The 16,307-nt window shown below is 43.2% G+C and overlaps 1 protein-coding gene across 1 annotated transcript; it reads left to right on the top strand.

Annotated features, from left to right (window-relative positions):
• The first annotated feature begins 4,601 nt into the window (after positions 1-4,601).
• piwil2 (piwi-like RNA-mediated gene silencing 2) lies at positions 4,602-16,303 on the top strand. Its single transcript, XM_036526179.1, has 20 exons — positions 4,602-5,087; positions 6,178-6,277; positions 6,623-6,713; positions 7,518-7,730; positions 8,048-8,158; positions 8,363-8,480; positions 9,323-9,447; positions 10,235-10,315; positions 10,415-10,528; positions 10,927-11,115; positions 11,290-11,395; positions 11,638-11,727; positions 11,955-12,095; positions 12,428-12,541; positions 12,887-13,075; positions 13,969-14,070; positions 15,401-15,489; positions 15,635-15,740; positions 15,939-16,104; positions 16,299-16,303. Exons 1-20 carry the CDS (start codon positions 4,602-4,604, stop codon positions 16,301-16,303), a joined length of 2,736 nt encoding a protein of 911 aa, XP_036382072.1.
• Positions 16,304-16,307: the final 4 nt, after the last annotated feature.

Below are 16,307 nucleotides of genomic sequence, written 5' to 3'. Positions count from 1 at the left end.
GTATCATAGACAATTATGACATCCACTTCTGCAATTTTACTTAATTTTGACAACTTCTCATGTCAAAATATATCATGTGGCACAAACTACATTTTCAAATAACCTCAATTTATTATGAATATCAATGGGCATGCTGCTCCAAAGATTTTGTCATGTTTTCTCTTTTTTTGCCAGTAACAAGCTGCTGGCAAACAGATATTGAATTGTGGCTTAAGAGAAAGAAGTTGTAAGGCTGGCTCAGTTGTAAGGCTCAATTGTCAGGCTGGAATACATGTTAATGCTTACATCCTGTAGGACAGGCTGGAACAAATTGTCCAAACCCCCAAACTGAGGAAGGAAAGCTGTTTGGATGGTGTTTTATCAAGAGTCCTACTTTAAATACAGAGCATTTGATTTTTTGAAGCTGACCTTGCTTTGCTGTGTTACATTGAAAATAGGCACCCTTTTTTAACCTCCCATCGTGCTTCAATGCCATTGGACAGAACACTGACCAATAAAATCACTCAAATTAAACTACTCCTCCTTTAGGAGGAGTGACATGATGGTATTGTTAAAAACCACCCTCTCAGCTTCAGCAGCAAATACCCTTGCATCAACAGAAAGCCTTGTGTCGATGTACCTAAAGCAATCAGCCTCACAGCCAAAACTAGACAAGTTAATCCAGTATCGGTTCATTCTTTCAACCGGGAGGTGTCTAAACACAAATCTAACATAAAAATGAATTTAACCTAAGACTAAACATGATTGGCCCCAAATAATGGACTTAAGGGATGGTTGACACACTGTAGGACATAAAATAAAACATGTATTGAATGTGATTATGGCATTTAGAGTAAAATGTCTGAAATTGTTACAAAACAGTTGCCTTTCATTTCAGTATTTCTTGCATTCTCTTCTTAGGCAAAGGTCTAATCTATAACATGGTAAACGTGATGCTTTGTCTTACCTGAAACCTCTTACCTGTATGCTCATTTATTAATTTTCTGTTGTAATTCTCTGTTTCAAGTTTCTGGAAAAATATCATATTACAATATTGTGCAAATACAGCAAATTAGTACATTTGCCCATTCCAAATATAGCTATATCCACCTTAGACTGAGGTCTCTGTCCATAGCTGGCTAATCGCAGGTCTCTTACGCTTGCTCTATTTAGCAACACCCTTGCTATGCATGCATCTTGGCATTACAGTACAATCATAAAAATGAAATTACATGAAACTCAAGCGAACAGCTGGAACTACATTACCTATGGAATACTCCTGACTTGAGAAATTAACCACTGTTAGGGCATCCTCAGCAACTTTGACTCCTCTACATTTAGGTCCCTTTGACTCTAGCTCCCTCTCTTGGACGAATATAGAACATTCACTTAAATTTTCCCACTAAGCGTCACACACTAAATTGCTTTGTTCTTGGTTGTTGCTGTGCTTGAGAGATGCAGCAGGTTTGTCGTGTGTATTATTTTCCTAAACACACATAAAACAAAAACTCAGAAATGTGGCATAGGGATGTTGTGTATTATGGGGGAACTGCTGTTCTACCTGTGTACAATTTAACCTGTCCACCTGTATAAATTGGTATATGAAAATGTATCCTGCCCATACATCAGGATACGGCAGTTTATTATGTGCTAAGTAATATAGTATGAATTTGCCACTACAGTGGCATATTAGTTCTCTGATGGAGAACATCACAAAAGATGGTTTATCTAGATCACTCCTATAAAGACCCATTGTTATAGACAGGTCTGACATGCACCACACCATTGTGTTTTCAATATCATAAAGTGAATTTGTCATATCAAAGTCAGTGTTTGTCATAATAGTCATACCAAAACAAGTGTCCTATGCTGCCTGGTTCACAACCAAATGTATTTTGAGCACAGACTGTGATATGCTGCCTACTCAAGTGCTCTGATTACCTGGCACTAGGCAGGCATACTACATTACATTATTATCATTTTAGCAGACATTCGTCTCCAGAGCGACTTACATAGGTTAATCTGGGTATTTACTGAGGCAATTGTGGGTTTAGTACCTTGCCAAATGTACAACAGTAGTGTCATTGGGGAATTGAACCAACAACCTTTCAGTTACGAGCCCTGCTCCTTACCACTATGCTACACTGCACTACAAGTGATCATAAAATTGTATGTTTTTGTTAAAAGGATAAATGTGTTTATTTAATTTTAACTTACTTTGACTTGGTTCTACCTCATAACTAGATTATGAAAGAGTTCAAATAGCATGTTGCCTATCTGAGATATAGAATTAGTAAACATTTGGCTCAATACAAGGAAATCTTCAAATTTCTTGGCTGCATTCTCCTTGATCTGTGCTGAACAGGCGGTGCAGAAGATATGTGGGTGTACTAACAAATGGACAAAGGTTCTGCCGGTTTATGTGCCCACCGCACCCTCTATTTAATAGAGTGGTTACACCCGATTAGCTAAACAAGTGGCCATTTTGGTTAGGTTTTTAAATAGAATATTTGCAGTTTTTGGAATTTCAACGATGAAAGCGTGTATTATGTGAACGCTCTACTCTGATTGACAACAAAACGAACCAATGGATTATTCAGACTGGAACCGCCTTTTGTTAGAATATCCAATAGCCAACTAGTAAAATTGGAAAGGCGGTTGCCCGTCAACAGCTGGTCTGTCGTCGGTTGTATATGGAAGCGTGTGGGTCGCCGACGCGGAAAATCAGCGTAATCCGCATTTTCCCTGCCAAATTTCTGAAATGTAAGATTGGATTCCAGACGGAATGACTGAAGTTTGGCCATGTAAATGTGATAATTAGCCAAATATTTCATTCTGTGTTACTTTCTGCTGCACTCAGCACTGTTCAGTACAGTTAGCTAACCACCTGTGTAACTAATCTAGACCGCTTGGAGAGTGGTTGGGGAAAAAAGGTAATGTGCGTTCAAACGAAGCTTATAATGAAGCGAATGCATTCATTATGCATGTTGGCTGACGTTAACCATATAGCTAACTGATAGTATATCGTAGTGAAGAACATCTGTCAAAATAAAAGAACGCCAGATATTTCATCGTAGTTTTAGCCAATAGCTTTGGAATTAGTCTGCTGAGTGATTAGATTTTTCATTGCACATATAGTTACATTGGGTTTAGCTGTTTAGGCAGCTAACTTGCTAGTCAGCTAGCTAGCTAGGCTAGTGGTCAAATTCCGACCCGAACCTGGTGTCAGTGTATGACATGCAAGTGTACTAAGTAGCTGCATCTATTCAGTCTATTAAAACATTTTAATTTGACTGAGTTAAAAAGCTTTAATATTTGAATTTTTTATTAATACGATGAAATGCGTTTTTCAGAATCTGTATTAGAAATTACTATTAGATAACTGCAAGCTAATTGTGATTGAACTTAGCTAAATGAGCGGCTTTGACGGCTTGGCTAACAAAAAGGACCCATGTGTCCGAGTTGTCCCATACAGTCCTATACTTACTCGTGGCTTTTTAGCATCAAACGAAGTGTAAGCAGGAAAGCCCTGCACATAACTAAGCTAGGGTAAGTTGGGTGAATACATTTGTTAGGGATACGCTTTAATTTATGACTTCATCGATCATTGAGTTGCTGCAAACCTACAACAGTACCGTTAACGGATGTAGCGTGGAACCATGGAAATACACTATATGGACAAAAGTATTTGGCCACACATGTTTTTCAGGGTTTGGGCTAGGCCCCTTATCTCCAGTGAAAGGCAATCTTAATGCTTCAGCATACCAAGACAGTTTGGACAATGCTATGCTTCCAACTTTGTGGCAACAGTTTGGGAAGGCCCTTGTCTATTCCAACATGACTGTGCCCCAGTGCACAAAGCAAGGACTATAAAGACATGGTGTGATGAGTTTGGTGTGGAAGAACTTGACTGGCCCGCACAGAGCCCTGACCTCAACCCCATTGAGCACCTTTGGGATGAACTGGAATGGAGATTGCGAGCCAGGCCTTGTCGTCCAACATCAGTGCCTGACCTCATAAATGCTGTACAGAATGAATGGGCACAAATTCCCACAGAAACACTCCAAAATCTTGTGGAAAGCCTTCCAAGAAGAGTGGAAGCTGTTATAGCTGCAAAAGGGGGACCAACTCCATATTAAAGTATATGTATTTGAATACAATGTAATGGTCAGGCGTCTGAATACTTTTGTCCATATAGTATACGTATTGCCTATGACTATAGCTCATGATAGTAAGTTGAGTTCACCAGGATAACCGGGTTATGGAAAGTATTGTTTTATCTCCCGAATTCGAAATACATTTACTCTTCGCTAGTTTGATGTCACTTTCTGGGAAGTCTAGCTGTGTTCGTTTGCTGATGGAATTGTCTAACAAGCTGGCTTGTATGTGAAAGTCACTGGTGATTGGTATTCACTGCTTGCACCGTCTGCAGTATTTCTCTTTCAAAATAGCCGAATTTAACAGAAAGTAATAAAAATAATTCATGAAGTAATTGGTTTATCCTTAAAACGGCATTGAGCATATACATGTAGTAGTTATATGGCTTAAGCAGTAACCCTGTTCATCGAGCCTTTGCTGGCATTCATTTGCATATGTCTGACTGTCTTGCCTTTCAGCTAGAAATGGATCCAAACAAGCCGCGATTCCGAGGCTTCCCTGGCTTCCCCGGTACCACCCGGGTGCCTTGGCTGCATCAGCAGGCTCGGGGTAGGGGGCTACTAACAGAGGAACCGGGTGTAGGACGGGCCCGGGGACTGCAGTTGCCAGAGGAGCCAGGCTTTGGGCGTGCCAGGGGATTGCCCTTGCCTACTGCTGCGTCCGCAGTGCACTATGGGAGAGGGGCCCCACTCCCCGGTGGGGAGCACCAAGCAGGTTTTGGCCGCGGATTGGCCTTGCCTGTCGAAGAGCGTGGATTGGGCCGTGCAAGAGGGCTGCTCCTCTCCGCTGTGGAGCCAACCATGGGCCTGCCAGGAGCGAAACTCAGCCAGGAGACTGGCTTTGGAGACGTAGGGCAGAAGGTCCCCACAGGCCAGCCGGCTGGTTCAGACCTTCCTGAGGACGTGCCAAGTCTGCAGGCAGAAGTGGTAGAAGCACCTCAAGTCAAGCAGGTGTGTTGTGGGTTCTCCAGATTCGATCCTCCCTTAGATGTTCTGCATACCTGGGGCAGCATAAAAATGCTGAGGAATTGCTTAGCATTGTGTCAAACTCTGATTTAAGAGTAAGTGTTTTCGCTTGAAAGCTGCTTGAAAGACATCTTTATAAAGGTGCTTAGAGTATCGGTGAAGAATAAGTTTGAAATGCATGAGTAGGTCTTTTTTTCTACATTTCAAACACCACAGATGAAGAATTTTAATGATCTGCAATTCACTTCACATAGAAGTAGCCAATGGGAATTGCTGCATTTGTGAAATCACATTGAAAAGAATGCCTTTCATTGCTCAAGAATTTGAATTTCAAATTCTTTTCAGCAACTCTGAATTAACTCTAAAACTCTGGTGCAGGTTTGCTGCATAATGGATTCTATGTTAAATGATTTTAGGGTAAGAGGTTGAGAGATCAGCTATCTCAGAACGTGCTGCAATTTTATCAGATGGTATAAGGTGATGGTGTATTTTATGGAAATGTTTAACGGTTATATAGATAAAAGTACATTAATTCTGACCAAGTCGACCATCTTTGTTTTTGTTGTTTCTTGTAAAAATCAGTAATTTCAAAACTGTGTCGCAGATATGGGCTTACTATGGTTCTTAACATTTAGTGGCCCAGTCAAATCAAATTCAACAACCTAAAGTCATTTTTTAGCCTCTAAAACCAATAGTTTTAACAGTTAATTGAACAGTGTATAAGCTGTTGTGTCTGTGTGTGACATTTAGTATTTGATCGTTCTCTTTGAATCAAGTTCTCAAGACATGGCATATTGTTTTATTCTGAAATTGTCATGGTTAATTTATGTCCTGTCAGAAAAATTACACTTGAATCTTTCAAACAACCAACTTCAGGCAGCACCATCTAGTGGACAATCGTAATTACAACTTAAATGGTTGCTTTCAAAGATTTCAAGGATTAATAATGGGCTTTTGGCTGTTGATTTGGCCCTTTAATGTCATTAGAATCAAGGCAAGTCCAAATCTAAGTCATAGTGTTAAAATGATTGACTTTTTCGGATTGGCGTTTAGTGGAGGTCTTTGTGACTGGCAGGTGGAAGTGCCCACCCCTGCACCAACATTAGTGTCCATGTTTCGGGGGATGGGGATCGAGCCTGCAAAGACTTCCTGGGGGAGGGGAGTACCAGCTGTGGGTGAGTAGAGTCAGAGTCAATGCTTACGGATCCACTGGCTGAATTGTGGTGTTCTTGGCTGAATTAAACATGAAACATCCCATGACACCATGGGCAAACCGACTGAAAGCAAAAGAGGTGGGAGAAGGAGTTATTCTGAAATGCCCTTGCTACAAAACACATCGCTCCAATCAAAATGTATAATGAAACATTCAATCAAAGATCAAGGATGAATTGAAGTAGTAATTTTTAAGAAACCTCCTAGTAATTTGAAGAAACATGTTCAGTTTCTGTAAGCGCAGAGCTCTGAAGGGCTTGGAATTGGTGTGCTGATGCCCCTGGGGATTGATGTATTGCATGGTGCAGGGCGGGCCCCGGTCGGAGATTTGGGAGCAGAACCAAGGCCACTGGCAGCCCCTGCTGGAGACGGGAGCATGGAGCGGATGGGCCGTGGAAGGTACAGGTCAAAGGCGTGCGGCTCAGCACGCTGACAGTCTCTGCAGTGTTTTTTTTAGAGTATCTCAGGGTTGCTGACCCCTCACTCTCTGTGCTGGGGTCTAGCAGCAAAGCAGTGTAAGGCTTTTAACATTCATTATGCATGGGGTGTTAAAGCCAGGCTTTTCTCTGTGCTTCGCACTTCGTTTGCCAGCTGATGTTGACTTTCATCATTATTGAATTACCCTTTGGTTCGCCTAGGGACATCTGCGGATCGGTGTGGAATTTTTTGCAGATATCACCCTAATCAGACTGAGCAGAACTGTTTGCCTGTTGAAAAAAGATCTGGTCCATGCCATTTATTACTGTCTTCAGCGGTAATTGCTGTACCTGTTTAAAGGTAACTTCAGCAAATATTTCAGATTTACTGATGACCCTTACCTTCGCTCTTAAAGGGAGCTTTATTAATATTATGTTCAGCTGTCTTACTCTTACACACAGTCCCAAAGTCATCTTTCTGCATCTCCTTTATGTTTGTGTAGATTGTGTTTCTGTTTTCTTTAATGCATAAATACAGACTCCAGGGACTTGAAGTGAATGGCAGATAAGTCTGCCAGTTCTAAGTATGCATATATTCCAGACAAGAAAATGTTATATTTCTTGGTGAGCCCTTTAAATATTGTATTGAAGATGATGAAACTGAAATGCAGAGCACATTAACAAAGTGTTGTCATTTCTTTAGCACCATCATAAGGATAGTGGGGTAGAACTGAAGCAGTTGAATTTAGGAGAAGGTGCGGACCCAGACCCTGATATTTATCTGCAGCTTCCTGGGGCAGATGGTTGGTGTTGGGCGATCTGCGCTGTCACCCATGAGCCGGGGGAGAGGGCCCACTGCAGCCGCCATCTCTACCTCTCCACCCCCTGCTGCCCCCGCACCTGGACCCCCTGTATCTCTGAGAGAAGAGGCCCCAGAGCCTGAAGGAGGCCCTCCTCTGCCGGCCGTGCTGAAGGGAGAGCTCCAGATGGAGGTGCCTCAGTGAGTGCCTACCGCTCACGCACGAGCCTTTCTTCTGCGCCCACTCAACCCCATCATCCTCTCCGCTGAGCCTTGTTTTCATTGTTCTGCTGTGCGGATTAATGAACACAACCATCATGTAGCACAAGCCGCTAATTATCACGCATGTGATCTGTCTGAATTAGAATAAAGCCTGAACATTGAAACCCAGAGATTTTTTTCCTGTGTGTTTTAGCTATGCGTATGCTTCATTTGTGTATGTGGTTATCATGAGGGGTGTTCCTATATGTGGGGTATATACTCAATTTATTGACCTGCTTTCCCTCTTCTAAACACAGCAAGCCATTGGAGAAGAAGGGCACCAAGGGGAGCCCTCTCGCCATTGGCTCAAATCACATCCCTATCCGCTGCAAGAACGAGGCAGTGTTTCAGTACCACATCACTTTCACGTGAGTGAACAAGTTTTGCTTTGAGTTTGTTTGTTACAGTGTACCTGAGGTGTCTAGTCATGCTTGTCAGTCATTTTGAACTGATGGAATTTAATTGTTCCCCACAACTGAAACGATCTATTTTCACAAGCACTAGAAGTGGTATAGTCAGTGGAATAGTGCACCGCACCATTCACGTGGGCCTTCTGTGTTACTGTGTTCCAGGCCAAACGTGGAGTCTATGAGCATGCGGTTTGGGATGATGAAGGAGCACCGCTCCACCACGGGGGAGGTGATCGCTTTCGATGGCTCCATCCTCTACCTGCCCATCAGGCTGGACAAGGTCAGTCCCAGCTCCACCCTGTCCACTCTGCAGTCAGACCTCACACTGTGAAGCGCAGTGTTAGATCTCTGTCATTTCATTGTAATTTAAGTTAAGACATTTCCCATACAGAAACAGTACAGCACAGTCCTTTACACTGTGTCTTAATAACAGATACCTACTACATTACATCACATTACCTCACATTAGTGGCATTTAGCAGATGCTCTTAACCAGAGCGACTTGCATCGGTTACAGTTTTTTACAATGTTATCCATTTATACAGCTGGATATATACTTACTATTTGGCCAGGGGTACAGCAGTAGTGCCCCAGCAGGGAATCGAACTGGCAGCCTTTTGGTTATGAGTCCTGCTCCTTAACCACTATGCTGTTTTACTGGCTGGAGCACTGTAATTGGAGACTTGAGGTTGATTAGACAAGAGTAGTTCAGGGAGAGTTGTGAATCTTAGATGTTAGAACAGGGATTCAAAGCCTACAGAAACCAATATATTCTTTGTTTGTGCCATAGGAAAGAAAGCATACTCTAACCAAAAAGTTTCCATCAGAATTCTGGTCATACCTCATATAGTTATACATATTTGCATCAACATTTTGTTTTGAGTTGCCAAGTTGTATAATTAGTAATAGTTGCAGAGGACTTTGCTCACAGTTAAGTGTATGTAATGAATATCAAAGCTTAAAAAAAGTGGAGGGAAGATAATCGTCACAAAAAATACTGGTCAAATTAATATTTAATTTCGCTCATTAAACATTAGTTGCAGTATTTGAACAAATTACCTTGTTGGGTAAATAAATACACTGTCCCGCATCAGTCATTAGACTCTTATGTTCCCTGTGCAGGTGGTTCATCTGAAGAGCCTGAGGCACACTGACAACCAAGAGGTTGAGATCAAGATCCAGATGACCAAAATCCTACCGCCCAGCTCAGACCTGTGCATCCCCTTCTACAATGTGGTTCTGAGAAGGTGGGTCCCTGAGCCTGTAAGCGCAGTACCCTGAAGCTCCTCCCGAGGAGGAACCGTAGAGCTGGTAGGCCCTTGGAGTCCGTCTCTCGCCGTCCGCAGCGTTGGGGCGTCACAGCGGGGGCACCTTCTCCTCTGCAGCCCTGCAGCAGTCTGCAATTTGCAGATCTTCCCTTTCTTCATACCATGGGAGATTACACAGTGTGCACCTCCTAATAGCCTCAAAGAAAAAAAAAACACACACTCTCCTCTGGTGAGGCCACAGCTATCCCAGAAGAGAAGCCAGAATTACGATTTTGAAATGGTCTGCTTCCCCAGAATCTTAAACCCTTTTCCACTGAAGCGGTTTATTATCCAACAAAAGCGTGTGAAGACACATAGTCAGTTATGTCTTTAATGCATTGACATTAGATAAGAATCCAGCTGACCTTAACTCAGATTCATGGCAGACGGTGTGAAGCAGCATCAGCCTATTGCTGTGAAATGGTTATTAGAGCAGGGTCCGTTGGTAAATTACATTCGTTACAGTCATTACATTCCATTCATTTAGCAGACGCTCTTATGCAGAGCAACTTCCGGCACAAAAGAATAGAAGTTTATCCATTCAAGTTGAATGAGCAGCAGTGTCAGACCAGGGTAACGGCACTTCCACACCAGTGAGTGTGAGCATAACGCTATTCAAGCCCTACCTCAAGTTAACCTATGCAACCTGACTAGATGGTCTAGGATGTAAGGGAAGCCAAATTTGTATGTTCAGTTTGATAAATTTTTTCATGATTTTCTCATTCAGAGTAATGAAGATCTTGGGACTGAAACTGGTGGGGCGAAATCATTTTGACCCCAAAAGCGCAATTATTCTCGGAAAGCACAGGTAAGCGTCTCAGAAGGCCTGCAGAAAAGTTGAACGGCCTTAGAGACATGCAGAGGAGTTGTGCTTTTCCCTCATGAGTCAGCTGTGTTTCTCCTGTAGGCTGCAGGTGTGGCCTGGTTACTCCACCTGCATTAAGCGCACTGATGGGGGCCTCTACCTGTCTGTGGACGTGTCCCACAAAGTGCTCCGCAACGACTCTGTGCTCGACGTCATGTGAGTTCAGTCATCATCAGTGCACACGGTTCAAATTCAGTGGGCATGAAGGCATTCCTGTGGTAATAATAGTGGTAAGACCGCTCACTTTCCTTGCACAGTTTAACATGCATATCTGAGCTTGCAGTTCATTTGAAGTTCTCTGGTAAGTGTTACTAAACTAAGTGTGACAGAATACACTACAGAGAAAGCTTATACATATCATGCACAATCCAAGTTGGTGACACTTACACTGGAAGATTTCTGGTTTGTCCAACCAGGCAATTTGATATTACACAGATGTCGAGAAAACATTTTTCATTTTTTTGTCTCTCATAGGGTCTTTTAAGTAGGCCCGCTGAAGGCAATTGGTAGTTAACAGGGCATTGGCTCTGGATTTGTCTTTATTGGATTTGCAGGAATGTGATCTATCAGCAGAGCAGGGAGAGCTTCCAGGACGAGTGCACCAAGGAGCTGATCGGTAGCATCGTCATCACCCGCTACAACAACCGCACTTACCGAATCGACGACATCGAGTGGGCCAAGTCCCCTAAAGACACCTTCACCATGGCAGACGGATCTCAGATCTCTTTCATCGATTACTACAGGTACCCCAGTTTTGCTGGATTCACCTAAGGTAGGGGGTGCACAACATTCTTCATACCTCACTATAAGAAAGAAAAGAGGATGACAGAAGGTGGAATCTTCCACTGGCTTCACCTCCACCATTGTAGACCCTTCTAGCATAACTGTATTATTCCCTTTTATATGTTGCCAATCAGATGTGTTCTTGGTTTGAACAGCAAAAACTATGGCATTACTATAAAAGAGCTGGATCAGCCTTTGCTTGTGCATCGGCCCAAAGAGAGGTCAAAGCCTGGAGGAAAGGTAGGCTATTCCTGAAAGCTTGTTAGTCATTTTTAATACTTATCTATCTTTGGGCTGCCTTAAATAGTGTAAGCCAAAGGGAAAATTTAATGCAGATGTTTTGATGTCTTCTACTTTGTTTCATTTCACTCTTTATAGAATTGTAATAATTGTCATTATTGCTCAGTCTTTGAATTCCTGCAGCCCTTAGGTCAAGATCTGGAGCGGTTGTTTAATTTGGACTGTGTTGATGCTCCCAACAGGTGATAACAGGTGTGATCCTCCTCCTGCCAGAGCTCTCCTTCATGACTGGGATCCCTGACAAAATGAGGAAGGACTTCCGGGCCATGAAGGTACGATGTCTTGATAGTGCATTGTTCCAGATCGTGTTATAGATGATGTCATGTGCAGCAATGATTGCCATTTCTTTACTTAAAGACTTAAGGATTTCTTTACTTTTTTACTTAACGATAGCATTTTGTCGGCAACGCTGCTGTCTGGGGTCAGTAAAGGAAAGAAAAACGGAATAGGGGTTCATGCATATGTTTGTGTGTGTGTACATGTACTGATCGCCCCACAGGACCTGACGATGCACATCAATGTGAGTGGGGAGCAGCACACCCACTCACTGAAGCAGCTGCTCCAGAGCATCAACAGCAACCAGGAGGCCCTGACGGAGCTGGGCCGCTGGGGCCTGGCCATCAGCACTGACATCCTGGTGGTGAGTCCTCATGTCCTCATAGGGCCTCCAGAGACACTGCGCTGTCTCTGCCTGTCAGGTCTAATCTAAAACATCTGACAGGAACACTGGGACAGCTATGGGTAGGTAGTAGATAACAAGTGTGTGCCTCAAGTTTATCACAAGTGTGCCCCAAGACAATGTACTAAGTAAAATCCACACCAACTGTGCACTGGGACGTCCCCTGTGTCCACTGTGCTTTGGTGTGAAACAGAGGGCTATGTGTTTCAGGCCCTTTATGATCCATGCTGTGCACCATGAACTGAGCGTATGGCAGAGACATTAGTGGGAACTGCGTGTTCTCTCTGTGGCAGACTGAAGGGAGGACCCTACCTCTGGAGACAATCTACCTGCAGTCGGCCTCCTTCATGACTCCTGCTGACGTCGGCTGGTCCAGGGAAGTGGTCAGGGACGCCTCCATCAGCTGTGTGAGTCTGCCACTGCTTTAGCTAGTGTTGTGTTTGTTGCATATCACCAACATGAGGGCTGTGTGGGTTGAAGTAATTTTGGAGGTAACTTGGAATTTTTTTTTGAATTCTAATTAAAAACATGACAAACCAAGTGGAAATATTGCAGTGCCATTAAACTGAATTGTTTAAAAAGTTTATCATGGGGTCCCTGCCATGCTCAGGCTGTGTGTTTTGTCTGATTAGATAGTATAGGTTTTGGAAATTCAAGCAGGGATGAGCAGTGTGAGCTGGGTTGCATGGGTCCTGCATGGTAACGTACATCCCAGACCGCCTGTCCTGCTCACTAAATCTGTCTGTGCCCAGATTCCCCTCAACTGTTGGGCTGTGTTCTACCCGCGGCGCTGCACGGACCAGGCCGAGGAGCTGGTGGCCACCTTCGGGAAAGTGGCCGGGCCCATGGGGCTGCGGCTGCACCGGCCCATCCATGTGGAGCTGAAGGATGACCGTACCGAGACCTACATCAAGAGCATCCACTCCCAGTTGACCAGTGAGGTGAGGCCATCCAGGGTGGCAAAATGACCAGACACAGTGGCAGGTGAACAATAAAACTTCACCAGCTGCTCAATTTTTTTTTTTTTAAACCAGCCACTGTATATATTTATATGCATGTCTATATCCATAGCTGTATAGTGTGATTGAACTTAATTCACAGTCTTGTGTGTAAATTCAATTGATAATTGTGATATTTGAATGTTTTTAAATGATTTATTGTTAACCAATTGCATTTTTGCTGTAATTTTCGCAAATCACATTGACGTTAAAAGTTATTTAGCTGGCTAGCAAATTAGCTACCAAGCATTTCAAGCTGTGAATTTACCAAAACTTGGTAAGAGCAAAAACGGCAAAACAGCTGTTTTCTTTACCACTAACATTAGCTGGCTTGTTAGCCAGTACAATTAAACATGAGTGTTTCATGTTGATATTTTATTTATCATTTTATTGCAAACTGTCATAAAACTCAATGAATGTGATTTTCCTCCTCCTGGCTCCACGCGGTTTATTTTATCCTCCCCATCTGTCAGCTGCTGGAACACAAATTAATTTTAGATACTTAGATCTTCTGAATGAAACACTTGGCCACTGAGTGCATTCAAAAATGAGTTACTACAAATGAATACTGACTTCTCTATATGTAAGCAATATCTACATGTGGATTGGCTGTTGTGTGAAACTAGTTTCATGAGGTTCAGTAACTGTCACTTTGTTAAAAGATTTTCTTGTTTACTTTTTTCAAAGTCTGGTATATAGGGCTGGGTTTTAATTTCTTGTTCCAAGTGGACCAAGTGGTCAAGGTCCCTTTAAATCTGGAGTAGCTTGCTTGCCATTGGAAGTCCAATGCAGAGTGCTGATTGACTGGCCCTTTCTGCTCTGTGTGTCTCCCTCAGCCCCACACGCAGCTGGTGGTGTGCATCATGACCGGGAACAGAGATGACCTGTACAGTGCCATCAAGAAGCTCTGCTGCGTCCAGAATCCCGTTCCCTCTCAGGTGACATGCGGCAAGGTCCAGTGGGGGGCCGTGATGCCTGCGCCCTGTGGGCAGTGTATGTTACAGCTGACCGAAAGGGCAGGGGTGGCATAACACCACTGATGCTTCAGAAGCAATTAAAAAGCTGTTCTCGAAACTGGTTTGACCCCCCCCCCCCCCCCCCCCCCCCAGGGTTTGAGATTGGAATTTGAATGTGAAAATCAGTTTTTGAAGTGAACAGTGAAAGCGTGTTTGCGATGTCATAGTGCTTTGTTTTTTTTTACGACCCTTCGCTCTTTGACCACTGTGTCGCTACTTTGTTCTGATAATGATCTTTTAAAGGTTTGTGCTGCCCTGGTGCAACACAGGTTAATATGTTTCGCAATGGACTTCTCCCACAAACTGTTTTCAAATAAAACTGTGAATGTTGCCTTTGCAACTCTGGTGAGAGGATCCAAATGTCCATTTATGGAATTTGTTCCCCTTGTTGAAGATACAGCACATCATGAATCAAGTTTTATTTTTAAATGCCTGCAATCTCTGACTGCTCTTGTTTTTGGTCTTGTATTTTGCTTTTTATGAGTTTTGATCAAAGCTCAGTATTCCTGTCTATTTGGTGAAGTGGGTCTGTTAATTTCTGTGAAGTATTGTTCTTCAGTTGCATTGAATTTTTCTTGGCTGAACTATTTACCTTTTTCCCCTTAGTATTAATTTCAGTTAAAAAACATAGACTGGTTTATTATTCTCCAGTTGGCTTAGTCTCACTAAAATGATCAAAACCAAACAATAAACCAAGCTCTAACACTTTCTTTAGTCTGACTCATACAGAGGTCCAGTCTAGCCTAGGTGTTAATTTGTGATCTTGTTCGTATGTATGCTAGTTGTGTAGACATGCAGAAAAATGTACATAATTCTTGTTTCAGCCGTCAATCATTGTTTGAACGATACAGGCAATAAATGTCCGGACCATTTCCCAACCTCAAAAACTGAGGACCATCGCACAAAAAATCCTTCTTCAGATTAACTGCAAGTTGGGAGGGGAGTTGTGGACCATCAATGTTCCTTTGGTGAGTGGTCTCGGAATTAAGTGCGCTCACACAGCCAAACATGGCACAACATTGCACCCCAAATATGTGTGTGTGACATGCTCACATAAAATGTCTTTTTGATCTGACAGTAATCGATCTGTTACCTGACATTATTACTGACACTAATCTATTAACACGTGACCTTATTACAGGGATTAATAATCGTATCCCACTCTTATCTCTCATTTTGTTTAACTTACATTTATACTGAGCTTTATACTGAAGCTGACGTGTGACCTAACTCCTTTCCGTTTGCCTCATAGAAACATCTGATGGTGATTGGAGTTGACGTTCATCATGACACCAGCAAGAAGAGCAGATCAGTCATGGGATTTGTGGCTAGCCTGAACAAGTAATCCATTGACAATGTGCCACGTTTCCATCGGGGGGTCTGGGGGGGGGGGATCTTTTACTGAGTTTTCAGAACATTTGATCCAGTGTATCAGGAATTAGTTCTTTTAATGACCTTTTTGTTTTTTTGTTTTTTTCTTTTGTAGTTCATTGACCAGGTGGTATTCGAGAGTGACGTTCCAGATGCCCAATGAGGAGGTAATCAACGGATTCAGAGTGTGCCTGCTTGCGGCTCTGCAGAAGTACTATGAGGTAAAGCGGTTACACTTCCCATTTAGTGAGTGAAGCATGTATCCCAAGCACACTTTTGCAGATAATTATTAACCAATTCGGTCTCTGTAATAAGAGGTATAGAGTTATAAGTCTGTTATAACAAGCTGTTAGAAGAGTGCTGTTGGAAGCTGCTTTGCTCCCTGCATTTGCTGGGCCGTGGTGCGCTTGCCCTGTCAGGTGAATCACAGCCTCCCTGAGAAGATTGTGGTGTATCGTGACGGGGTGTCCGACGGCCAGCTTAAGATGGTGGAGCAGTTTGAGATTCCACAGCTGCTCAAATGCTTTGAGACGTTCCCCAACTACGAGCCCAAGCTGGCGTTCATCGTAGTGCAGAAGAGGATCAGTACCACGCTGTACTCTTGCGCTGGGGACCGCTTTGGCACACCCCCTCCGGGGACTGTCCTGGACCACACAGTCACCAACAGGGAATGGTTAGTCTACGTGCGTCGAGGGGGCTGCATCCTCCATGACTTTGGCCCTGTTCTTTTAGCAGCTGTTTTTCTTGAATTTAACAGGGTTTGTTTCTCGCCCCCTCAGGGTAGATTT

Source organism: Megalops cyprinoides, chromosome 4 (genome assembly GCF_013368585.1).
Source record: "Megalops cyprinoides isolate fMegCyp1 chromosome 4, fMegCyp1.pri, whole genome shotgun sequence".
Taxonomy (NCBI): Eukaryota; Metazoa; Chordata; class Actinopteri; order Elopiformes; family Megalopidae; genus Megalops; species Megalops cyprinoides.
The sequence above is the reverse complement of the archived record's forward strand: the minus strand, read 5'-3'. Positions and strand labels throughout refer to the sequence as shown.

What these genes read in the sequence shown, in the direction of transcription:
- piwil2 (XM_036526179.1), top strand. Translation starts at nt 4,602, where the DNA reads ATGGATCCAAACAAGCCGCGATTCCGAGGCTTCCCTGGCTTCCCCGGT. An exon ending in GAGGGGAGTACCAGCTGTGG is followed by an intron (nt 6,278 to 6,622) that starts GTGAGTAGAGTC and finishes TGCATGGTGCAG; the next exon opens with GGCGGGCCCCGGTCGGAGAT. An exon ending in GAGCGGATGGGCCGTGGAAG is followed by an intron (nt 6,714 to 7,517) that starts GTACAGGTCAAA and finishes ATTTATCTGCAG; the next exon opens with CTTCCTGGGGCAGATGGTTG.